Source organism: Apus apus, chromosome 8, assembly GCF_020740795.1.
Source record: "Apus apus isolate bApuApu2 chromosome 8, bApuApu2.pri.cur, whole genome shotgun sequence".
In the NCBI taxonomy this organism is placed as follows: Eukaryota; Metazoa; Chordata; class Aves; order Apodiformes; family Apodidae; genus Apus; species Apus apus.
The window spans coordinates 2,785,063-2,810,417 of NC_067289.1; the positions used below are offsets into that span (position 1 = coordinate 2,785,063).

Here is a 25,355-nt window from a genome sequence, read left to right on the forward strand (position 1 = left end):
CTGATTCAGAATCAACAAATGCCACAGCTCCTGTGAACCCCCAAATTCCTGTGAGCTGGAGCAGTTTGACATCTGTACAGCACTGCCAACACATGGTTACTGTTTATAGCATCAGATTAAATGACAAGACACCATTTGAGAGAACAGATCTTAACTTAGCTGCCTCCCATCATCACTTACCTATTTGCTTTACCAAAATGGGCCTTGCAATCCACATTTGAAGCTGCATTTCTCCCTTGTATCCTGGTTTCAAAGCACATATCCTGGTTTCTCTTGCCCTTCCCTTTGCCATGAAAGATTTGTTGGCTACAGTGAACTGGAGCTCAGTCTTCAGGGACTAATGCTATTAACATAATTGTTGTCTGTAGAGAATTTCTCAGCTTGAAACAAGATCTATATGAACAAACAGTTTATAGTAGATTTTGCTGGTGCTTTTCTGTGAAATAATACTGCTTTGGGCATGAGGATGTTGCTAGGGAAATAACTATAAACATCCACACTTCTCTTTACAGCAGTTATTTGAAGGGATAATATTAAGCAGCTTTGTCTTTGTACCCTGGCTGTGATAGCTTGTGTGTGCAGCTGGGTTATGTAATAAGTTGGGAATTTAATTTACTTGGGGAAAAAAACCCTGCAAAAATACTCTTTCAACCAGACTTTTCTCCTTGATCTGGTTCTTTCTGTGACCACACACACACTGCTGCTTTGGCACAAACATGGGAGCAGGGCAGGACCACAAAAGTGAGATGAGAGTTATTAAACTGACTTAAGTATCTCTGTCAAAGCAAGAAAGGAGCCTGAGGGTCATGGAAAAGAAACAAGGAAAAAGGCTTTTGTCTGTGTTAGCTGGGTTATCCCCTCAAAAAGCACACGCTGCTCCAGGGCTGTCTTGTTTTACCCAGTGGTTCACTCTGAAATGGGTTTTAAAAAGAAGTCTGAATGACAGAAAAGAATGGGGAGGGGACCTTCTGAAAACTGGGAGCTGAAATTCCTTCAGCAGGTGCTGTGAGGAAGAATAGCCTTCATGAGGGCAAAACCACCTCTTCTCACCAGGATGAGAGCTTGAGAAACCTTAGACATTGCTTTGGCTGGACATTAGGGTAGTTGCTGTGGCCTTACATTTGGAATTGCCAATGAAATAAATCCTTTTGAAGCAGAACACTTGGACATGGCAAGATCAGTACACTCATGCCCAAAACTGAACTTCATGTTAGAATCACAGAATCATAATTGTTTGGGTTGGAAGGGACCTTTAAAGACCATCTAGTCCAACCCCCCTGCATGGGCAGGGACACCTCCCACCAGCCCAGGCTGCTCCAAGCCCCATCCAAGCTGCCCTTCAACACTGCCAGGGATGGGGCAGCCACAGCTTCCCTGGGCAACCTGGGCCAGGCTCTCACCACCAAAAATAAATTTGGACATAAGGAAGACTTTTTTTAATCTAAACTCGCCTTCTCTCAGTTTAAAACTGATGCCACTTGTCCTGTCACTACAGGCCATGATAAAAGCCTCCCTCCATCTTTTTTGAAATTTAATGCCATGCCACAAATAGGTCTCACTGGGGCATTTTCTTCTCCAGGCTGAACCACCTTGACTCTGTCTTTTTCAATACCAGAGTTGACCCTCAGATCATTTTTATGACCCTTCTCTGCACTTGCTCTAACAGGTCCATGTTTCTCTTGTCCTGGGGACCCCGGGCTGGAGAACTCCAGGTGGGCTTTCATGAGAGCAGAGTAGGGAGGGAGAATCATCTCCCTCAAGCTTAGAACTTTGTCTAGACATGACCTTAGTTGTGCAGTTGTCTGCTGTGTCACTGGATAGAAACCTGCACCCCTGCAGAACAACAGCAGAGTACTGAGATACATGTGGCTTTGTCACAGGGTCATTTGGCTTGGAAGAGACCTCTAAGATGATTGAGTCCAACCCTTAACCCAGCACTGCCAAGGCCACCACTAACCCACGTCCCTCAGCACCACATCTACACAGCTTGGAAATCCCTCCAGGGCTGGATGTTACCTTTGCAAACTGTATTGATCCCAGCAAGTTTGTGGTGCCACAGAGTGGTGAAGCCAGTGGAGTGAGTATCTGCTGGAAATGTCCAGGAAAGCCCAGCAAGTAGTATATGTGGCACTGGAAGGCTTCCTGTGCTAGGGACAGCTCCTGTGTGTTGGCTTTGAGGGGAAGACCCCTGCTTTACTAGAGAGGGTGTCAAAAAAAGGTGGTTGTGCCATTCAGGTAGTGATTTCTGGAGACCTGTCACTCAAACCTGTGAGGAAAGATGTGAGGGCAGGTGCCTGTTGCACTGGATCTCTTCTTTCTTGTGTTCCTCCTTCAGTTGTTAGGGGATTAGAAGATCCGTAACCTTTCAGGTTGGGTTCTTTCCTCATGGTGTGCACAGAGGAGAATGTGCTGTCAGTTGTCTCTTCTTGTGTCCTTGAGAAGATGAGTGTTGTGGCTGACAAGCTCCTCAGGCAACAGTTAGATCTGTAGCTTCCCACACGGAGAGGAGTGTGTTTATAGTCTTGTCAGTTTGCCTCTTCCCTGTTTTCCTGCCTCTCCCTGGGGTTCATCCTTTGGGGAAGGAGCTGTCTTCCCCAAAGATAGTTTTCTGGTTATGGCAGTAACTGCAGCAGCCATGGCTACTTTCCTGATGTATTGAGCATGACTATAAACCAGAACAGTGCTAACTGGAATCAAGAAGCCTTGGTTTTCCTAAACTTAATGCTTCTTCTCCTTCCTGAAGTGATCTGCTGTTGAAGGAACCAGTAGTCCACAAAAACTGAGAAAGTCTGGACCTGCCTTTGTGCTGAGAACCTCTGGAAGTGAAAGAGCCCATTCAGAGAGTGTGAGACCAGTTGCCAGGGATGGATTGTTGTCCCCATTTTCTCAAGCTGGGATCGACCTCTTAGGTCAGACTCTCAAAGGGCAAGTTTGATCCTAGTAAAGCAACATCAGTTGCAGGAGACAAATAGATTGGGGAGTGCTTGGTTAGCATTATTTAACCTGTTTCTGCTACACCACAGAGTCTGTCTGAGGTCTTTCATCTGAACCCTTCAGTCTTTGAAGTGCTTTTCAACTGATTTATCCATAGCTTGTAAGTTGATATGACTGAAAAGCTGGAGACACTTCTCTTGGTATCTTGATGCCACATCTTTTATGAAGATAGAGTCTGAAGGCAGAACCCATCCCCGAGTGCCAGATGTTCACTCCAGATCCCTTCAAAGAGGTTTTTCTTTCACCTAACTGCTGGAGCACAGTCCTGAGAAAAGTTGTAACATGCCCTGGGTAGTGACAAAACTTCTACCTGCATGTTCATGAAATGCATTTATTTAAAATGTGGGGTTTTTTTTTAATGCTGTATCACCTCACACTTTAGAGGGTGTCCAGATACCTGAATCTTCCATGATGTGCAGTGCTCTGTGCCAAGGAGGGAGCTTAAAAGAAAACATGGGGATCAGTTGGCAAGATTAGAGACAGCTTTCTGGAAGCTCTTAAATCGTTTGAGGAGTGCAAAGATCACAAGCCCTGGGCAAAAGGTGTCACTTGTTCATGCTTTCTGCAGACCCTTTGTGCTGGCCATGCACTTGTTGTTTTCTATTTGCAAGTCAGTGTCACTGTGTATTCATTTACTAGTAATTGTTGTAACAGCTTTAGCTTCTTTCACATTTAGACTTTTCTATGGATAATTCACCTCTGTTGTTCCTGAATGTTCACTCAAAGAAAGATTTCAATGAAGATGAAGGCTGTGTGTCTTGTTACCAGTAAGAACAGGAATATATGATGGTCTCCAGAGGTCCCTTCCAATCTCTAACATTCTGTGATACCATCTCTGCTCTATATATTGGAACCTGTGGATCAACACCACCTGAATAAGTTCTTTGTTAGAAAGATGAGTGACTTAGCTGGCATTTGCTTTCTTCATTGTCTCTCTTGCTCTGCAGTAGAATTGTTCTACTAGGTTGTAATGCTTCACTCTCCTTCCTGATAAGTTTCCAATCCCTCAGCTCTGGGAAGTGTCTGGGTTGGCATGTTTCTCAAAGCTGGCATTGCAGCTCTTGCCAGTGACTGACAGATCTCTTCTGCCTTTATATGGCATGAAATAGACTTTCTTGTGAATCTTCCAGATCATCTTACAGCAGAAGAGGAAGAAAACACAGGGTTTTCACCTTTGATTTAAAGAACACATTGTTTAATGGTTCTTTTCCTGTGAAGGAGAAAATTCTTTGCAGAACAAATGGAATTGTCTTATTCCAGGAACATACGCAGTGAGTTTGAGTTGTGTGGAGCCTTGACTCATTTAGTATGTTCTGGCCAAGGTACATTTTTGTTAAAAACAACCTGTGCTGTTCAAGATAACCTGACTGCTTCCATTTAATTTTCTAACCACTTAAAAAGAAAGGAGTGTTTGAAAACAAGCCACCCATGAAAAGCACTGGAAACAAAGTCATAGTGTGAGTGAAGATTAACCCTTAAGACTTCACCACTTTACCAGCTTGAACAAAATGACTTTTGTTCCTGTCATCATAGGTCACTAAAGGACTCTTTCAGCTTTCTTGGCTACTTCCAGTGTTATACTTTAAAAAATTATAATTGAGTCCAGCAGTAAACCCAGCCCTGCCAAGGCCACCACTGCCCCGTGTCCCTCAGCACCACATCTACAGGGCTTGGAAACCCCTCCAGGGATGGGGACTCTACCAGTGCCCTGGGCAGCCTGGGCCAGGGCCTGACAGCCCTTTTGGGGAAGTTTTCTCCTAATACTCCATCTAAACCTCCTCTGGCACAACTTGAGGCCGTTTCCACTTGTTCCCTGGGAGCAGAGCCTGACCCTCCCCTGGCTCCAACCTCCTCTCAGGCAGCTGCAGAGCCAGCAGGTCTCCCCTCACCTCCTTGTCTCCAGGCTGGACACCCCCAGCTCCCTCAGCTGCTCCTTCTCACACTTGTGCTCCAGCCCCTTTCCCAGCTCCATTGCCCTTCTCTGGACACACTCCAGCCCCTCCATGTCTGTCTTGTAGATCCACAGTGAGCTGCCACCTGGAGCATACACAGTTGATCCCAAGGTACCATTTTTAAATTGCATTTAATTTACTGTTTGGGGTAGTTCATTCTTAAAAGCATTGCCTTGTGAAAAATACTCATAAGGTCAAGTTCATGTCTTTAAAAGTATTTAACCTCCCAAAGTCAGAGTACAGGATCCCTTTTCTGTAGAAGAAATTTTACAGGATCCCTTTTTCTGCAGAAGGAATTTTATCACCAAAGAAATAAGAAGAAAAAAGCTGCTTCCAGTCTGAGCTAATTTCTTAAGCATCTTCATAAAGGAAGATACTTGAATTTAAAAAAAAACAGGGTAAAGTAGCAAATTTCTGAATGTCAGCTTAAAAATACACTACGTTTTGTCATTTAAGAAAATATCCTAGGAGACCTACAATAGTACAGTGTACATGAAAAAGAATGAAGTAGCAGCTCTCAGAGGTTGGTACTAATTAATGTCAAAATTTGTTATGCTGTATGTTTCTTCAGGGGGAAAACCCCAACATGATCTGCAGTGCACTTTCATTTACATACAGTTCAGGTCACTGCCTGTGTTTCAGTTGTGTTTGCTGCTGCCCTTCAGCAGTTGCTGGATTTTTGAAACATTCAATCAGGTCTCCCTTCCCCAGTTTCACTCCACTTCAGCTTCATTTGAAATGAAATGGGTTACTGGGCAAAGAGCATTTGACTTGTTGCTGTTTGCTGCTGCTCCTTGGATTCTAGTAGTATTGTTATGTAAGGAAGGAGCACTGTCCCCAAATCATGCTCCTCTCTGTCCTGTTTTGTGCTTTAAAATTGTGTGTGCATTTGTAATGTAGGAAAACCAGAACCACACTCCCCGTTCTAGCAGTGTTGTCATGTTGAATCACTTCCAAGAATTTGTTCAGATTGGGCTTGGATCTGAAGGTGTGAACTGCCTTGCTTTGGAAAATAAACTTGTGTGGTTGTGCTGTGGAAGCAAAGGCTTCAATAAAAATAGCCCTGATGATAAGATGGGAGGAGAAATCCTGCTCTATTGAAATTTTAGCAGGATGAAGCGTAAGTGCCCTGTGCTGTGACCTCCTGATGTTGGTCATTTCTGTAGGTATGTCTTAGCAGACTGGAGATCTGAGTTCTGTAGGGTGCCTTGTAAAGCAGATAGGTGTTGGTGCTTGGAAGTGTAGCCATTCCCATGGGTGTTGGTGCTTGGAAGTGTAGCAGATAGGTGTTGGTGCTTGGAAGTACACCCATTCCCATGGGTGTTGGTGATTGGAAGTGTAGCCATTCCCTCTGCACGTGCAGTGGAGCTGCCAAACAGGCTTCACTTCTGTGGTAGGCAGAAAGCCAGCAGATGTGCTATCAGCATCCCCAGGAACTTGTCACTGTCTGTTAGGGCCTCTTCAGGTTTTAAAGTGTAAATATTTTTGTGTATGTGCTTCCCTTTCTACCTCTGAAGAAGCAGACTGGATCATGGCTACTCATATTCCTTAAGCAGTTCATCCTTCTGCTGAAGGCAAGTTTGGGGGCATGAAAAATGTCTTGTACAACAGCCATGAACTCAAGATCATCTTGGAGGGCTGGGTTTCTTCCAAAGACGTGTGTGGAATGGTTAAAGCAGCACTCAGGCATGTGTTCTCTTTGAACTTGGGGTTGAATTCTGCCTTGGGAGAAATTTGACGTCAGGAATTGTTCTGTAGGAGCAGCAGTAATTAAAAAGGATGTGTTGCTACTAGGACCATTCCTTACCTGAAGCTGAACGCTGAGGGCAGTTCCAGAACCACCCTCCCCTTTCCTACAGACACAACCCATGGTCTGCCTGTATGTCTTGCACCCTTCAATAACTTGAGCCTTGTGGACTTTGTCGTGGTGTATTTGGCAAAGCCCACGAGTTTGAAAAGAAGGTTAAGACAAGCAAATGGTTTGTCTAAGTCTTCTGATGTTGGGGAGCATTAGCTTGCAATATGAGACAGAAGGAAGTTGGTGCAGGAGCACAACACATTACAAGTGGTCCAAGGGTGAGAAAAGCTTCAGGTAAAACATCTTTTTAAATGTGTTTATCCTTAGACTTCCCAGCTAGAGTGTTTGCAGAGCTGCTTCTGACAGGAGGGCTGAAAGAAGCTGCTGTGTGTTACTGCCACAGCAGGCTTTGAAACAAGCTTCTAAGACTGTGCTTTGTCTTCCATCTGAAGAGAAAGACCTCAGTAACCATTCTGCAGTTTGAAGTCTTGATGCTATAATGCTGTGCTTTGCTATTTTGGGCTTCTAGGAGGTCTGACTAAATGTTAATCTTGAAAGCTGTCCATCTAATCAGAGAACCCACTGCAATATCCAGGTAATTGCTGCTTTTCATCTCTGATAAGTACTTTGAGGTGTGGAGTGACTCTTTTTCTGATGTGCTACCACCTCTGCTGCTCTTATGAGTGTGCCTGGGCTTGGAGCAAGCAAATTGGGGACAATATTAGTGTCATCACCAGCTTCTCTAGATCTTCTCATGTGAGTGTTACAGTGACTCATGTGACTGATGATGAACAAAGCTTTTCCAAGGCACTTTTGCAGACGGACTTGAAGAAGTGGGTGAAACTCCAAGAAGTGCTCTTTCTCCCCATGAACCAGGAAGGGCCTCAGCACACATCACACTTGCCAGAATTGTGTGGGGAGATTAGCCTTTTCTATAAAAATAGTAGTGCCAAGAGCCCCATTGTACCTGACTATATACAAAGCACGTAATATAATGAGATAAATTTGCAGCCATATCAAAGCTTCTTGAAATCCTGGCTTGTTCTTCCTCTGTGCCTAAGGGTAGGCATTCACAGCCGGGTTCTTGGCACAGAAAGGGTCAAACTAGTGCTTTGAAAGCATCTTCCCAGTTCTGGAATTCATTTACATCTACCTCAAATAGTCTTGTTTTTCAGCATCTTCTGAATGTTGGACCTTTTTGGTCCTAATTGAACATCTAGAATTACTACTGGGTATTAAATGTTTCTCTTAAGTGATGTGACCTGCAGCCTTTGCTGTTCAGTCACTCAGCACTTGGTGTTCAAGACCCTGCTGAAAATAGGTGATGCTCTTTCAGGACTAGGAAGCACTGACCTGGCTACACCTCATGATCATCAGGCTGCATCTGCAAGAATTTCTGAGCACTGACATGTTCTTAATCACAGATAGTGTTGAAATCTCAGGGAAGTTTAGCTTTTTATAGGGTTTTGAAGCTGTGCAACAAGCCCCTCTTGCCCTGCCATGGAGTGTTCCACTTAAACTTGGGGGTGTTCCCTGAGGCACACACAATAATATATGAGAGACTATGGCCTCCTCTGTTATGGCTTTAAGTAGCTACTCTCGATTTAAGAGGTTTCTAGCTCTGGGGGAGGTTTTTCCCCCCCATTCCTCCCTCTTCAGCTGTGTGTGGGGCTGTGTTCATAGCAAATGACTTCATGGATCCGGTACAGAAAATGCCTGGGGGCATCCTGGTGTGTTGGACAGGATTGTGCCCCAGGTCTTGTTTTGTGTGGCTGCACAAACATTGCTGTAATGCAATTACATTACATGTAATGCTGAGATGTTTGGTAGGTGGGTTTGGTACAAGGTTACACTTTGGCTGAGGCAGGAAAACGAAATCCCTGGATTTCACCTTAGCATGTCCTCATAAAAACGTCTCACCGAGCTGGAATTGCCAGCTCATGACTGCCACTGGTTTTGCTCTGGGGCTCTTATCTCTCATGTCAAAGCCAGAAATGCTGTGGATTTTCTGGGTTTTCAGTGCAAGAGGGTCAGGTTCACCAGGTCCTTTACAACAAAATGTTTTATTAGCAAAATCACCTTCTTCAGAATCTATGAAGACCTATCTACTGGATGCTCAAAAGTGGTGATCATCTCCTAAATGGGATTGAGAGTTTGTTTACATGTATTTTTTGGTGTGTAGCCAAAAGAAAAAGTGGCCTTAAAAGGAAGCCTAATTGCAGTGGGGACTGTTAGTAGCACAATTTGATAATTTTTTTACTCCCTTTTGACTAGAATCACTCGAAGAAGTGGTGATTTATATTCTGTTTTGAATGACATCTGGTACAAAATGATGATAATCAAATGGTGTGTTTTTTCTAAATTGGCACGGGTCTAAGCTAGAGGAGCATTAGCCTTGTACTGCTATTGTTTGTTCTGAGTGTGTTGAATTTGTTGTGTTAGGTGTTTTATTTTTTCCATACAGACAGAAACCAAGGAAATAATATTGATAAGAAAACACAATACGGATGCTGGGACTGTTTCACAAGATAAGATGTAGATTTCCTTATATACTTGACTGGGAGTCAATCATCCTTTTGGGTGCTCAACAGCTCCAGCTTGGGGCCTCTGAGCTGAAACAATGAGGTATCACAGTGACCTGCAGGAAAGAACACCCAATGGGATGGAAAGGGAAAGGCATCAGCAGAAGTGTCATCTCCTACCGTGATAGCACGAAGGGATGTTCAAGTGTGTTGTCCCAACCAGATCAACTTGTTCTGTAGATTTTAAAGCGAGGTTGAAATCAGCTCTTGATTTAGAGCTTCGAATGATTGCACGGTGGAATAATTAAAGGCAGACCAGTTAAGCAAGCACAGGGCCAAAGAGCATATAAGCAAGCTAATCATCTCAAATGCACGCCTAGTCATTTCTTTCCTCCCTTTGTGATGTGCTGGGATGATGAGGTTGTGCTCTTGGTGTTCTAGTAGTTCATGCATTTAAACCTGGAGCTGTTTACTAGCAGCCTGCTGGCAGTTCCTCTGACTACTTTACAATATGCTTTTACACCTTGATTTTTAATGCTTCTTGCCCTTTTTAACAGTTGGGTGGTCATTTTAATGCGTGGCCTTGTTTTTTCTTGGCTGCTTATGAACCTGTGATGCTTGCCTCCTGCATATCAGATTTGTCATGGATTTGAGTGCTATTGCTACAGAGGAAATAGGACCTTTTCTTTCTCAAGCCTCTGTGTTGGGAGTTCGAACTAGAGACATTTAAGTAAGACTTCTCTAGAGCTCTGTGTTTGGGTTTTGGTGGTCTTGGTCCTTCCAGGTTGTACAGGGATGCTCCTGAAGGGTTTCCAAGCATGCTCAGGATTCAAAGCCTCTGGCTGGGACCTGTGTCTGCCTTGATAAACCTCCATTTCCTGAGCTTCTCAATTCTTAGTGCCTGTGTGCTTTTGGGAAGGCATGTCTCCTTTCTAATCTCTCAGGAGCTGAGGTGGTAAAGCAGCCTTTGAAGTAGTTTGCCTTGGGGTATCATTCCTTTCCCTGGCTTAGGAGAACTTTCTCAATCCAGCTGATGTTTTGTGCCTCACAGGTTCTGGAGTTGCAAGATTTCTCTTGTAATGAGCCCTCCTTAGGCAGGATCTGTGTCGTGCCTGAAGCTGTCTCCACTTCCAGCAAATCTGAAAAGCTAAATGCCAATTTGTGTTTGAATTAAAGCCTGTCTGTTAGCTTGCCATGTCTGTGAGGAGGAGGCCCTGCTCTCCCTCTGGGCTTTCTGCTTTCTTTTCCTGCCTTGTGCTCATTGCTCTAACTCAAGTCAAAAGTCATGGTCTCTTTTGCAGGGTTCAAGTGCAAGTAGGAAAGGGTGTCAGAGCTGCCATGGGGAGGAGGGCAAGATCATGAAGAAGGGAAAAAGAGCAAATGAGTTCTTCATTCCCTCTCCTTTTCTTCCTCCCAGGGCAGTAAAATGTTGGTTTGACTCATCAGTGATATGTAAATTCATTCTAATGAAGCAAGGAAGACTGGGCTCTCTCCTGTGCCAGCTTGCTGCCTAGACACACCAGGTCTAGTTTTGGCATGAAGGGGGGACAGAAAATGCCCCCAGGTATGAGTAGTGTGAGATTTTGAGAGCTGACTGGCATCATGTTTAGCTTCCCTGTTGCTTCTTGCCACCAGAGTTGGAGGGGGGATGCAACACAGAATTGTTTGTGGGGAAGGGAGTTCCAGCAACACTTGCTGCTTCTGCCTGGTTCTGATCACTGCTGTTTACTGGAATTATCACAGATGCTTGAATTTTAGCTGGCAGCAGTGGCTTTTGTTTTAAAGGTGAGAAGAGGACAGGAAGTATTTCTAGGGTTACCAAGAGTCAAGTGTTTCAAGTAGAGAGCAAGTGAGTAAGTAAATCTACAAGAAATGATTTCTCTCAGTGTGGCAGTGATCTGCAGCAGCCCACACTGGTGATCCAGCAGCAAACCAGAGGCTTCTGATCACATCCATGCTTCTGGGAAACTCAGGCATGCTCCTCTTCTCCCAGCACCACCAACCCCGTGTGCAGGATTGATCCATGCTGCCTAGTGCAGGCACTTCATGCCTGCCCAGAAGCTGTCAGGAAGTGGCAGAAGTACAGTCTGTCAGCACCTGGAGTGTGGTTTATTTCCTTTTTTGGCTTCACCCCATTTGTTGAAGCAGAAATGTGCCCTAGAACTTGGCTTGCTCACTGGGGGCTTTGAAATTCCATTTTTAAAAAGCTGGCAAGCAAGTTCTGTTTGTGTTCAAATGACCTCAGCTGACTTGCAGACCTGGACCAAATCTTAATTACATGTTGATTTGTTTCCAAAGTTATAGCTGTGGTTCCTTTATGTTGCATTTTCTTTTCTTTTTATTAGATCAAGCCTCAGAGGTGCAGGTGACAATGATGCTGACTGAAAGCTGTAAACTCAGAGGGCTTCATCACAGGTAAGCTAAGCAGGGTTGGTAAACAAAGCTGGATCTGTGTGAACTGAAAACTCTTGTGCTTAAAGCTCCCTAGGGGGAGGGAAAGGATTTTTTTCAGAACTCAGCAACATTTTCTGCACTGAAATTCTTTTACTCCATAAAGAGCTGCAGCTATTTTTGTGTCCCTCTAAAAAAGAAATTCTAGATATGCAAAGGGTGCTTAACAAGATTTTTCCAGCTGCACAGTCAGTAAAATCAAACAGCAGCAGTGTGTGGGAAGGTGGGGATAGTCTTTGCTTTGGTGTTCCAAGCCTTGCAGTGAAGTATGGGCAGATACTCTTTTTATACATTTATTTTTCAGTAATATTGATTATATTTACATATTGTATGTGCTGGTTTCTGCTGGCTTTTGCACAGGCAAGTTGATGAACGTGGTGGGATCTTAGTGATGATGAGAGTTAAGTATAAGTGCAGGTTGATTATCAGTTTAGCTAATTACTAGTCTGCTCCTTATCATTCATCATTTTCTACGTGGCACAGAAAAGTGCTGTGATGAGCTGCCCTGCCATGTGGAGATGAGGAAGTGTTTTTTTAACAGCCTTGCACACCTGTTGTCCTTCTGTGGCATCAGAACACCTCCAGTGGGATTTATCCCTGGAGAATTTCTGGTGTGATCTTCTGGAATGGTGGCTGAAGTTGTTAAATGATGTGCCCCAAACATTTGGAGTTGGTGGCAGTTTTGCAGCTCACATTAAAGGCTGATTTTGCCCTTAAAAGATCTTCAGTACTGGCCAGAGTTAAGTCCCTAGATTGGTAATTGATCATTTTCCTAGTAATGTGAAGGGAATGAGATTAGTTCAAGCAGAATGATTAGTTCTACATTGATTTTAAAAGCTGCTTTTCTAAGAATGACTCTACTTAAGACCTTGCTTAAAATACAGGATGATTAAGAGGAGCAGCAGGTTCTTGGAGAGACATACTTAAAATTGGAACAAAATGAAACAAAGCCCCTCTCCTCATTCAGAATCAGCTGTTACCCACCCTCTGACTAGTCAAACTCTTTAAATAATCAAAAAGCTTTCTTTCCATATAAAGCTGGGACCTTGATTTTGGTTGAAGGCAGAGCTACGTGGGTATGTAGAGCTCATGGCTGTGACATTTGACTCTCAGACTCTTTCAAAGTTCCTTGTAAAATTCAGTATAAACTCAATGGTGACATACTCAGCCATTTTCAATAGAAGGTACAACAGTTTAAAAAAAAAAGCTTTCATGGAAAATTGGAACTATATGCAGTTTTTTTCAAGTTTCTACAGATGTATTTGTTGAAAGATCATAGAATGGTTGAGACTGGAAGGGACTTTAAAGATGAGTAGAAACAGTGCAGGATGGGGCTTACTTGAGCCATCAGGGGGATTGGAAGGGTCCTTTAAAGTGGGTTAGTGGTGGACTTGGCAGGGTTAGGTTTACAGTTAGACTTGGTGACCTTAAAGGTCTTTTTCCAACCTCATTGATTGTAAAACATCTGTGATAAAGCTCCTGAGATCCTTCTGCATTTAGAGAGCAATTTAATGTTTAGCTGATTGGAAACTTAACATTTCCTGTTCTGTCATTCTGAAGTGGATTGAATGATGTTCTGCCTTTTTTAACCACTGAAGTAGAGCTGCATATTTTATATCTATAGTTGCAGTTAAAATGTTACATTTCCAAATTGAGGATGGTATCATTTCTTCAATGATAACCCATCTTCACAAAAATGTATTTCATCTCTCTTGGACCAATTGAAAACATTTTGAAGGTTCTTCCTATTGGGGAGGTACTCAAATATATATGTTTTTTGTTTTGTTTTGTTTTTCTTTAAAAATATATGTCTGGGGCTTCAGTTATTTGGAGACCTCGTGCTTTGCAATCCATAATGCAAGATGAAATGCTTTTCTTCAGTGTGGAGTTAGTTCCACTTACTGTGTTTAGGCATCAAGAAGGTTTTTACCCAATCCCAGTTTCATAAAATGAGGAATTTCTCTCCCTGTCTTCCAGGAATCTGCTGCCTATCACTCATGTCTGTATAGAGGAGGGAGAGAAACCAATGGTGCTGCTGCCATACATGAACTGGGGCAACCTCAAACTGTTCTTGAGACAGTGCAAGCTGGTAGAGGCCAACAATCCTCAGGTACACTCTGAAATCTATGGCTTCTTGCCCATTCAGCTCAGACTTGCTTTGTCATCTGTGTCATGTGCCTTAAAAGAAATCCTTGTGATACTCACCTGTTGTGTTGTGACAGTGAGAATTGGCAGGCAGGTTCCCTGGCAAGTGTTTGGCTTGATTCATGCAAGGAAAACATTCTTGGCTGTGTTATCACAGACATTCAGGGACCAAGAAACTGAGCTTTGAACTCTGATGAGGATGGTAGCTGGTGTATCCTTTCATCTTTTCAAAAAATAATTTAAAAAATGAGAAAAAATGCTGTGTGATTGTGGGTTTAAGTTAGAAGTTAAGAAGAACTCTAGATTTGCTGTTAAGTAACTGGATTTATTTAACTTTAGGTACTGAAGGAAGCAACAAGCTGCTATTTTTACTGCTGTGGGTGCTCTTTAGCATTCATAACCTTACTGTGTTTGATTGGAACCTGTCACATATTTCATGAGAAGTGAGAATATTCTTAGATGAGAACATCTCTTTTTGTATTTTTTGAAATCTGAGTGTTCAAAGGTGGGGTGTGTATCTGTATTAAAACTACCCCTCTTGTTAGGATTACCTTGTCAGCTTGGTTTGGCTTCTGTCTGCAGACTAAATCAAGCACACAATGAAACCTGTTTCCTGTTAATTTGCAACTTGTGATAAGCCACTGGGATCCTTCAACTTTGATTTGGCTTCTTTTGCTTCTTAATCTGAGTACTACAATGATGCAGCTAATTTCCTTTTGCAGAAATTATACTTGCAATCTGTATTATGTCAAACATCAGTTGTCTCTTAGCAACTAGATACTTAACTACCAAAAAATGGGACATTTGCTGTCCTAGATCCTGATTTTAAGATGGAACTTTTCTTCCAATACCTAAAGCAAACTCATTGAGTTTCCTGAAATAACACGTGGCTATTACTCTTAATAACAACCTATTAATGAAAAAGCCAGTTTATTATGGGTTTAATTCAGTATTTGTTTTGTTACAACCCCAATCTTCCAACTTCATTGTTGCACCTGTGCACTGAATTTTCTGAAACACTAGAAATAAAAGAAGGGGAACCCAAGGTAGAAATCTGGTGCCAGGCTTTAATTTATATAGGACTGTGAAGATGTAGAAGTAGATGAAACAACAGCTTTTGATACCAGTTTTCAACAACAGATACAAGCAAGAACTTGGACTGTTGTGTATGAAAATTAGTTGCTCTCCAAAGAAACCAAGTGAAAAAGTGTGGTAAGAAGGGTAAAACTGACCAGTTTTTTTGGCCTGTGTTCACCACTAATCAAAGACAAAGCTGTGCAGCAGTGAGGCAGTTGCAAACTGGAAACTTTTGCCCCTGGGATGTCATAAAAGAAAATAGTTAATTAAAAATTAACATCACGAGTCTGTGTAAGTCTTTCAACAGGAGGTGGTGTCTGCAATGTGCTACTAACAAGGATCAGCCACTAAAGGGGAAGGGTGGGGGCACTGGAATGCAACAGAACTCCTAACCTTCCAGGCATGGGGCTTGGAGTTTTGTAATTGCTGCTCCTCTGTGTTCTTGCAGGCAATTTCCCAGCAGGATCTTGTACATATGGCCATTCAGATTGCCTGTGGAATGAGTTATTTGGCCAGAAGGGAGGTCATTCACAAAGACCTGGCTGCTAGAAACTGTGTGTGAGTATCAGTGGGGTAGAGTCATAGAATCACAGCCTGGTTTGGGTTGGAAGGGAGCTTAATGATCACCCAGATCCAACCCCCTGCATGGGCAGGGACACCTCCCACCAGCCCAGGCTGCTCCAAGCCCCATCCAACCTGCCCTTCAACACTGCCAGGGATGGGGCAGCCACAGCTTCCCTGGGCAACCTGGGCCAGGCTCTCACCACCCTCACACTCCAGAATTCCCTCCTCATGTCTCACCTCAATCTCCCCTCTTCCAGTTTTCATCCATTCCCCCTTGTCCTCTCACTAATAAGGAAGAAATGGTACCACAGGAGCCAAAGATCACAAGATGGTGCTCCAGGAAAGTTACCTCGTGACAACCTCTCATTTCTGTGCAGTGAATTAATTACCTGGTGCCCTTGCTGTGCAAAGGGGCAATAAAAATCAATTCCTGGTGCACCTTGGCACTGTGAGGGATGCAGGCAGGAGCTGAGCATCTAGTGCTGCAGTACAAGAAATCCTGGGCTAACCTAGAGTCAAAAGAGGTGCCAGTATCCAGGATCCCATGAAGGACTTGGTTCATCTGCCACCTCTTTGTTCCCCAGGTCTGTTCCTGTGTGGTGAAAGGCTGGGAGGAGGTGCTAAGAAGTGTATGAGACTTCTCTGCCTACTTTTGGGAAGGGAGCCAGGATCACAGTGGTCTTGGCAGGCTTGTTCAGGGGGAGAAATACTTTTGGTCTCCATCTGACCCTGGCACAGTTGGATGCAGTTAGAGTGGACATAAGGATTATACAAGTCAGAGCTCTCTAGTCACTGGAAAATTAGCCTTTGTATTGTGTTTGTTTATAGACGGGGCTTCTAGGAATTTCCCTGAACTCCTAGGAGGGATTAGCTCTGGACATTTCTTGTCTGTGCATTTCAAGAGCAGTGAACTGACATGAAAGTGCATCCAAAGGGGACAGATAAGAAGGTGCTTGAGAGAGTGAAGCAGAAAACACAGAAACTGAGCATTTCTGTTCACTTTTTCATATCAAAATGAAGAAATAATTGATGAGATGAGACGACAGCAAAGACCATTTTATTAGAACCCCCCTCACCCAAAATTGTTTCTCTATTTTCACCACCCAAATCCAACATCTTACCCATATTCTGGTATCAGCTGTTCATGAGAACACTGAACTTCATGACACACTTTCTTTTAAGTTCAAAAGAATGTGAATTAACATGCCACACGGGGGGGGGGGGGGGGGGGGGGGGTTAAATCAGTAAGCTCCATGTGCTTTTTTGAGTCATTTTTTGTTGATGAAGTTTCCCTTAGCCAGTATCCTATTTCTGACAAAAATCAGAATTTAATCTCTCTTGATGAGGGGAATAAACATCTTAAAAGATTGCTTGATTAGAGAGAGGCAAGCTTTTAGGCCACAGATAATCATGGTTGCTTTAAAAAGGCATTACTAGATCTTCTTTTGCTTAAATCTTGCCCTCATTGTTGCTACAGAGGGTACTAAAAATGTATTTAATTGATCTGACAGCTGCTCTCCTAGGGAGCAGGGGTGATTTTCAGGGAGTTGTTTGCTTTCATTGTATTTTTTTTTTGCACTTGTACATGTTTGATTCTATTTAATCTAAGGCTGCTGAGTATTCTAGTGCTTATCTCTTCACACAGAATAAATAACATTCTTTGCCAATGCTTGCTAGTGACAGAATGAGCATGTCTTGCTCTAGAGGCATGCCAGCCCTTTGAAATGGTGATTGTGCAATTAGTGCTCCCCGATTAAATCCCCAGGCTAAAACGGAGGGCTGAGCATGAAGATTTTCACTCAAACAATAATGCCAAGTTTGCTAAATGCTTCTGTTCTTTTAAATCAGCATTGATGATGCACTTCAGGTTAAGATTACAGACAATGCCCTGTCCAGAGACCTATTCCCTATGGACTACCACTGCCTGGGAGACAATGAGAACAGACCAGTTCGATGGATGGCTCTTGAAAGCCTGGTTAACAATGAGTTTTCCAGTGCTAGTGATGTGGTAAGTTGGTTATTTCCCCCCTCCACCTCCCTTAACGTTTTGTAAATGTGTTTTGTTGACGTTTCCTCCCTTTTTCTCAGCCACAGGAGGCAGAGCAGCACCTCTCCACTTGCTTCCTGCACTTGCTGCTTGGGGCAGGTAGTTCAGAGGCCAAGCAGGCCCTTCTGGCAGGGCAGAAGTGTCCATTGCACACTTCTCCTTGGCAGCATTAGGAGAAAAAGCAGTGAGGCTCAGTGAGCAGTCTGTGTTGGGACTTGTCTGATGTGGCCCAGAGCCCCCAGCAGCCTTGCAGTCTCACAGGGAAAAGAGGGGAAGAATTGCTCCCCTTGGCCTGCTGGCTGCACTCATGCTGACTCAGCCCAGAAACCACCTGGCTTTTTAGCTTCAAGGGCATCTCTCTGACCTGTTCAAGGTGCTCCCCAGGACCCCCAGGTCCTTTTCTGCAAAGCCACTTTCCAGACAGCCAGTCTTGGAGTGTGGAGCTGTGCCCTTCCAGATGTGTGACTTTGCATTTGCTGGCAACTTTGAGGGTCCTGTCAGTCCATTTCTCCAGCTCGTTGAGGTCCTCCTGCAGAACCCTGTCCTCCAGCCTGTCAGCCTCTCTTCCCAGACTGATGTCATCCACAAACCTCCTGAGAGTGCAGCTTGTTACTCGAGATCACAGTCCTGGTTCCTGAGTGGTGCCACTGGTAACCAGCTGCTGGTTGAACTAATAATGCTAGTCACAGCAGTTGGAGTCTAGCACTTGAATGTCAACATCTTACTAATTTGGATGCCATAAAAGATGGTGTCAAAGGCCTCAAGGAAGTCAGGGTGAACACATGGCTCACCCTGTGTCCACTAGCACTGTCTTCTCAGCAAAGAACTGGCCACATTAGTCAGGCACAGTTTGTCCTCCACACATGCTGCTCCTTCCCAGACACCTCGATGCTTTGGATGCATGGAAGGGACTTGCAGGATCACCTGCTCCCCAGCATTAGTAGGAGCTGATTTTAAGACTACCTGGCCCATAGTTCCTTGGTTCTTCTCCAAGAGGGTGCCTTTATTCCAGTTGTCAGGAATCTCCCCCAGTTGCAGTGGCCTTTCAAAGATGATGAGAGCAGCTTTGACTTCAGCCTGCTGCCCGGGCACCCTCGGGTGCCTCCTTTCTGGTGCATGGTCTAGTGTGTACACACTTGGCTTCAGTGCAGCCTAAGTTTTCCTCTAGGGGCATTTTTTGGTTTTCCAAACTTTCCCCCCTTCCTGCATTCCCCCTGTATTCCTCAAGTAGCCTCCTCCTGCTTCCACCCTCTCTTGCCTTCCTTCATGTCTCAGCTTAGCCAGTGCATCCGTGGTGGCCTTCTACCAAGCTTGCTCAGCTTCCTGCACCCCTGAATGGACTGCTCTTGTGCCTACAGGGTCCTTGAAGATCAACCTGTGGTAATTAGAGTGCTAATTAATGGTAAACCACTTGCCCTTATGCTAAGGGGGTATTTCCTTTGGTAATGGTACTTTCCTTAACATGGCTCTAACCAGAGCTGGTAACCTGCATCTTCAAATGGGCTCATTTGAAGAACTTCTGAAAGGTTCTGGTTGGCTTTTGTTCCCCTCATTGCCATGCTTTGTACTCGTGCTCAAGCCACATTTAAAAAAAATATCCAGAGGGAAGGAGTCAGCTCTGATCCAAAAGTACTTCTGTCCTCACTGGAAAATGTGTGGGGTTTTATGTCCTACCAAACTTGGAAGACAGAACAGGAAATAGAAGTTGTCTGTAAAAGCACATTTTTATAATACTGAATGAGATCTATTTAAGGTTGATTCCTTTCTCTTCTAAAATCTGGAACATGAAAGCATTCACTGTTTGTGAAAGCTGGACTTGGGAATGAAACCATATGGATCAGTGGAAGGGAAATACAGGATGTTACTGGGATGAAGGCACCTGAGCACCACGACTAGTCCAGAAACCTCCAGTGTTCAATTTACTGTGTCACCCACACTGGGCACAACTCCTTTTTGCATTATGCAGGGATAAATGCAGCTCAGCTTCTCATACATAGTTCTCAACTTCTCATAATGTAGCTGAGTTCTGTGGTGGACAAAAATAGACATTGTTTTAGGGTGTAGAAAATACTACCTGCCCTACATATTCTCTTTAGATATACCTGGGCACTTTTGACAAAAAGGGTGTGATATGTTTTTCTCTGCTTGCTAGGACCAAATCCAGTTATCAATTGCATGTAACTTGTAATTAGTGATGAAAGCTGCTACAAACAATTTAGGTGGTGCCTGTTCAAGATGTGATTGGCATGTGTTCCAGGCTTGCATTTGGATGCATTTCCTCAAAATGGTTTTCCTGGCTTGAAACATTCCTAATGTGTTCTTCCTCTGCCAGCAGTTCTGTCAGTCAGCCAAAGCATAGCAAAACAAAACATGATTCCTGTTGAATTTTAATTCTTTGTGTTTTCCCTCTGCTGAACATGAAGTTCTGCATCACTTTATGCCATTTCTAGTGCAGGTACTTTATGGAATTAGGAATAGTGATATTCTCAAAGGGGTTTTGCTTCAGTCGTCCTTCATTCTCGTGTTCTAGGTGCACCACTTGTCCCCTGACATTTTTCTTAACTACAAATAAAAATAGAGAATTACAGAAGGGTTTCTGTTGGGAGGGACCTTCAAGATCATCCAGCTCCAACCCCCTGCATGGGCAGGGACACCTCCCACCAGCCCAGGCTGCTCCAAGCCCCATCCAACCTGCCCTTCAACACTGCCAGGGATGGGGCAGCCACAGATTCCCTGGGCAACCTGGGCCAGGCTCTCCCCACCCTCACACTCCAGAATTCCCTCCTCATGTCTCACCTCAATCTCCCTCTTCCAGTTTCCATGCATCCCCCCTTGTCCTCTCCCTCCCTGCCCTTGTCCCAAGCCCCTCCCCAGCTTTCCTGGAGCCCCTTCAGGCACTGGAAGGTGCTCTCAGGTCTCCCTGGAGCCTTCTCTTCTCCAGGCTGAACACCCCAACTCTCCCAGCCTGGCTCCAGAGCAGAGCTGCTCCAGCCCTTGGATCCTCTCCATGTCCTTCTTATGTTAGGGGCTCCAGAGCTGGACACAAGTCTCCAGGTAGGGTCTCAGCAGAGCAGAGCAGAGGGGACAATCCCCTCCCTGGCCCTGCTGGTCACGCTGCTGGTGACACAGCCCAGGGCAGGGTTTCTGGGCTGCAAGTTCACATTGCTGACCCATGTTGAAGATGCCCTTCCCCTGCCTTCCCACCCAGCTAATGGATGGACGTGCAGAGCAGGGCCCTATCCATGCCCCTGCCATTCTCCAGCCCTTCACTTCCCAAAAGTACCCACTACCAGCATCCCTTCCTTAAGGCTTTGCTCGAGGTTTCTTTTGATGAAAACCAAGGATTTTTGGAGCCTTGCAGAATTTTGCTCCTTTCATAGATCATGGTGTTTGCAGGATTTGTAGCTCCAGCAGTGAATCATCAGTATCAGCACCATCTGTGTTTGTCTCTTGGGCCTCCTGAACCAGCTTGTAAATCATTTCACTTGTGCTTGCACATGAGTTGATAGATTGGTATTTTTTTTTTTCATCACCTTAAGCTCCTTTTTGGCAATTACTGTTGGCTGGATGAGGTGTTGAATGCTGATCCAGCTGTCAGGTTTACTTACATGAAATCCTTTCTTTGTCTCCTGAGTCCTGCTTCTGAGTGTGTGTTCAAAATACACTTAGATTTAAAAAAAAAAAACCCAGTGGTTTCAGTCTGAACCTTTGCATTTCATTGATCTTTTTGTGAGGAATTCGGTGTCGAGTTTTGACGAGGTCAAATGTGATATAAAATGGTTGAGGTTTTTTGCAAGCCAGTGAGTTGAGTGTTCAGTGTTCCTTAGATTTGCTGAGTGGTTTGACATGTTGTGCTGCAAAAAAAAATGCAGTCAATCCCTAATTTTTAGCACTTCAGTGTTAAGGCATTCAAGGTTTTCATTGTAGTTCTTGACACGTGTTGTGTGATTCTTCGTTGTCTCTGCTCAAGGTGAAATGTTGTGTTGAACTTGGAGAGAGATAGAGAGAGAGAGAGAGAGAGAAAATGTATGTGGAGCTTTCTCTGTGTAGTCCAACTCATGGCTGATTTGGTGGAAGTTCTGGAGAAGCCCTCAAAATTCAGCATTGCTGTGTTAATGCTCTGCATGCTTTCCTTCCAGTGGGCCTTCGGAGTCACGCTGTGGGAGCTGATGACTTTGGGACAGACTCCATATGTGGACATTGACCCCTTTGAGATGGCTGCTTACCTGAAGGATGGCTATCGAATAGCTCAGCCCATCAACTGCCCTGATGAACTGTGAGTGTCTGGTGCTGGAGAGGGCCTCTGATGTCTGCTTTGTAGCCAGCCTCAGCAGGGGAAGAGCCACCCGAGGGTCATAGTCATGGAGTCATCAGGGTTAGAAGGGACCTCTGGAGATCACCCAGTCCAACCCCCCTGCCAGAGCAGGATCCCCTAGAGCAGATCCCACAGGAACACATCCAGGTGGGGTTGGAATGTCTCCAGGGATGGAGACTCCACAGCCTCCCTGGGCAGCCTGTCCCAGGGCTCTGTCACCCTCACAGTCAAGAAGCTTTTCCTCATGTTGAACTTGACCCTCCTGAGCTCCAGTTTGTGCCCATTGCCCCTTGTCCTGTCCCTGGGCACCCCTGAGCAGAGTCTGGCCCATCCTCCTGCCACCCCCTGTAGATATTGATCAGCACTGGTCAGATCCCCCCTCAGCCTCCTTTTCTCCAGCTGAGCAGCCCCAGCTCTCCCAGCCTTTCCTCACAGGCAGATGCTCTAGCCCCTTCAGCATCATCACACTCCAGAATTCCCTCCTCATGTCTCACCTCAATCTCCCTTTTCCAGTTTTCATCCATCCCCCCTTGTCCTCTCCCTCCCTGCCCTTGTCCCAAGTCCCTCCCCAGCTTTCCTGGAGCCCCTTCAGGCACTGGAAGGTGCTCTCAGGTCTCCCTGGAGCCTTCTCTCCTCCAGGCTGAAGAGGAGTATTTGTGGGGCTGCTGTGTAGGAAGCCACTAATTTTTTTAGGGAGGGGGAAGGTCTGTCCTCTCAGCAGGACTGTGGAGAAGTACCACGTGTGGTGGAGTTAAATGGCAGCTCTTGGGGTGTTTATTCATGTCCTCAGGGGACAGAAGAAGGCACAGGCACCACCTTCTGCCTCACAGGTTCTTCTGACTCTTCTTCCCGTAAACCTGCCCCAGGACTGTGCTTTTCTCATAATTGAGTAATTTCCAATGAACTACATATTGCTTCATCCTGGATTGCATCTGACTCGTATCCTAAATCAAACCAGAGCTTCCAGCCACAGAATATTTATTGATCATTCCAGGTGTCTTGTCTTCTGCTGGTGGTTGTTCAGCATCACGTGTCAGAATCATCAAATCACTTCGGTTGGAAAAGACCTTTAAGATCATCCAATCCAACTGTTAACCCAACTCTACCCCTGCTAAACCATGTCCCTTAGCACCACCTCTACACAACTTCTAAACACATCCAGGGATGGTGACTCCACCACTTCTCTGGGTAGCCTGTTCCAGTGCCTGACACACAGAAGATCCCAGGGTTCCTTTTCTCCCTCCGTTCAGGTTCTCCAGCGGCAAGTGCTGGTTTTCATTGGCAGGCAGGGGTGGTGATCACCTGGCTTCCATCCTCAACCCATCCATTTGTCTTTGTCCTGCAGGTTTGCTGTGATGGCCTGCTGTTGGGCCCTAGATCCTGAAGAAAGACCCAAGTTTCAGCAGCTGGTGCAATGTCTAACTGAATTCCATGCAGCTCTGGGAGCCTACGTCTGAAACTGCCGAGGAAGATTCGACTGACTGGGAGAAGACACATCATCCACCTGCAGCTCCATGCATCACTGGGGACTCACACACCTGATGTGTATAAAGCAACACCAAAGGGAGAAAGCACTTCTTCCAAAACACTGTGCCTTAGAATGCTTTAGTAGTCTGAAGTTGTTTTTTTTTTTGTAAGACCTCTTGATGTTGAATATTTTCTAGATATCACTTTTGCTAAGTTCAATCGAGACCTTTTTCTTTGCCATCAGGATTTTTTTTAAAGTGTAGTGCTAGTGAACTGAGAACACGAGTTTGGGATGGACTTTGCACTCTTACAACAAGACAAGTGGTTTGATTTTTATTTTTTTTTTTTTTTTGAAGGGTGTATGGAACTGGTAGAAAAGTGAGGACAGGGAAATGAAAGCAGAAGTCACACCGCAGGAAAAGTTTCTCTGCTGTTTAAAGATGTTGAAACTGAATCTTTCTGACCAGCTCTAGTGTTTGTACTTGTATGTATCTGGAATAGCTTTTTTTTAGTATCAACTTCTTCTATTTTGAGACAACAGCACGTTGTGGTTGGATCCACAAGCAGCATCTTCACCTTTTGTTTGTTTCTTTAACCCGTTCACAAACATTTGATTGGAAAAAGCTGGTCTTCAGGATGCAATCTCCCCTTTCTAAAGCAGCAAGTGATTGTGTGAAAGAGATTCCAGTTTACCTCATACAGAGAGGGGTAAAGGTGGGGTCAAAAATGCTGCCCCTCTTTGCAGATAAAATGCTGATGTGATTTTTTTTGTTTAAGGTGGTTTTAAGTGCTAAATAGAGGCCTTCAGAGAAGTGCCAAAGCAGCCCTTGTGTTGGGAGTCTTTCACCTCAGACTTCTGGATTGCAGTTTCTCTTGTTCCAAAAGGTACTGGTTGTTGTTTTTTTTTATGGGCTTTTATTGGCCTGAAATGGGCTTAAATATATAAATATATATTTGTAAAGACACTTGCAGAGTAAAGAATGTTTTTCTATTACATCTAACGTGAAAGCTTGTGTCCCTCACCTTGCCCTGTGTCTTGAACCTGCAGGTTGGTGGTGGTTGTTGGGATGGAGTTGGTACAGAGGGGGGGTTGCCTGCCTCCTGCCCTGCAGAACTAGTCCCTGAGACTGAATGTGCTGTCCTGCTTCCTTCTTTAACCCAAACACCCATTCCAACCCACATGATTTTGGGATGAGCATTGCTTGAGAGGACTGAACGAGGTATGTCAGGACAACGTGTGGTGATCCATTGATCCAGCCTCAGGAACTCCCATATTCTGTACATTAGAAAGCTACCTGTAGAATAATTCCCAGTTCTCCAGGTGCCCTTTGGTTGTATCCTCTGTGTGGTGGCACAGGAGGAGGGTTGCAGCACAGGGTGACACATGAAGAATTTTGTCTCACACCATCTGCAGAGTGAAGCACCCATAGCCTGGAGACCTTGTGCAACTGCCTGGTTGGGAGCATTGTCCTGACAGGCTCCCTAGGGATCCTAGCATTTGAGGAGCCTCTGCTCTGCAAGTAGGAGCAGCTGGCTTTGGCTGTGTCATGCAGACCTGCAGCTTTTTGTTCTTTCCAGAGTTCTGCACCTTGCTGAAGAAAATTAACCCTTTCCAATTAGTAGCATGTGAGGCAGAACATGGTTCAGTCTTGCATTGCTGACCTGAAGTGGAGTGTCCCTCAACATGCAGAAGCTTTTTCAGCTGTATTCTGGTGTTACTTACCTGTGGCTAGTGAACTCAGCCTCTCTTTATCCTAGAAGAAAATGTTCCTGCTGGCTTCAGTACAGGCCAAGTTTGGGCATGTTATGTTGTTTGAATGAGCTGGAACTGGTTTCGTTCAGTTGGAGTCATGGAGTTGGGGGTGGCAGAAGGGCTTTGGTTCTGTGGGCTGCTGTGGACTCTTCCTTTTCTGACCCAGAAAAGCCACACAGTGTCACTCCTTGTTTACAAGGACTGGGTTTCGAAAGCTACCAGGGGCAGTGTTACTGCTATCCACATCTGTGTTGTGGTGGCATCTACAGA

General features: G+C 44.7%; 1 protein-coding gene across 2 annotated transcripts in view; it reads left to right on the top strand.

Moving 5' to 3' along the window:
* RYK (receptor like tyrosine kinase) overlaps positions 1–24,297 on the top strand; it is a 55,300-nt gene extending 31,003 nt beyond the window's left edge. For both annotated transcript variants that reach the window (XM_051625948.1, XM_051625949.1), the window contains exons 10-15: positions 11,612–11,681; positions 13,695–13,827; positions 15,388–15,497; positions 17,352–17,511; positions 21,690–21,826; positions 23,211–24,297. In XM_051625948.1, coding sequence (XP_051481908.1) covers positions 11,612–11,681; positions 13,695–13,827; positions 15,388–15,497; positions 17,352–17,511; positions 21,690–21,826; positions 23,211–23,322 — 722 coding nt within the window. In that variant the 3' untranslated portion in view covers positions 23,323–24,297. The remainder of the gene's footprint in view (positions 1–11,611; positions 11,682–13,694; positions 13,828–15,387; positions 15,498–17,351; positions 17,512–21,689; positions 21,827–23,210) is intronic.
* The last annotated feature ends 1,058 nt before the right edge of the window (positions 24,298–25,355 follow it).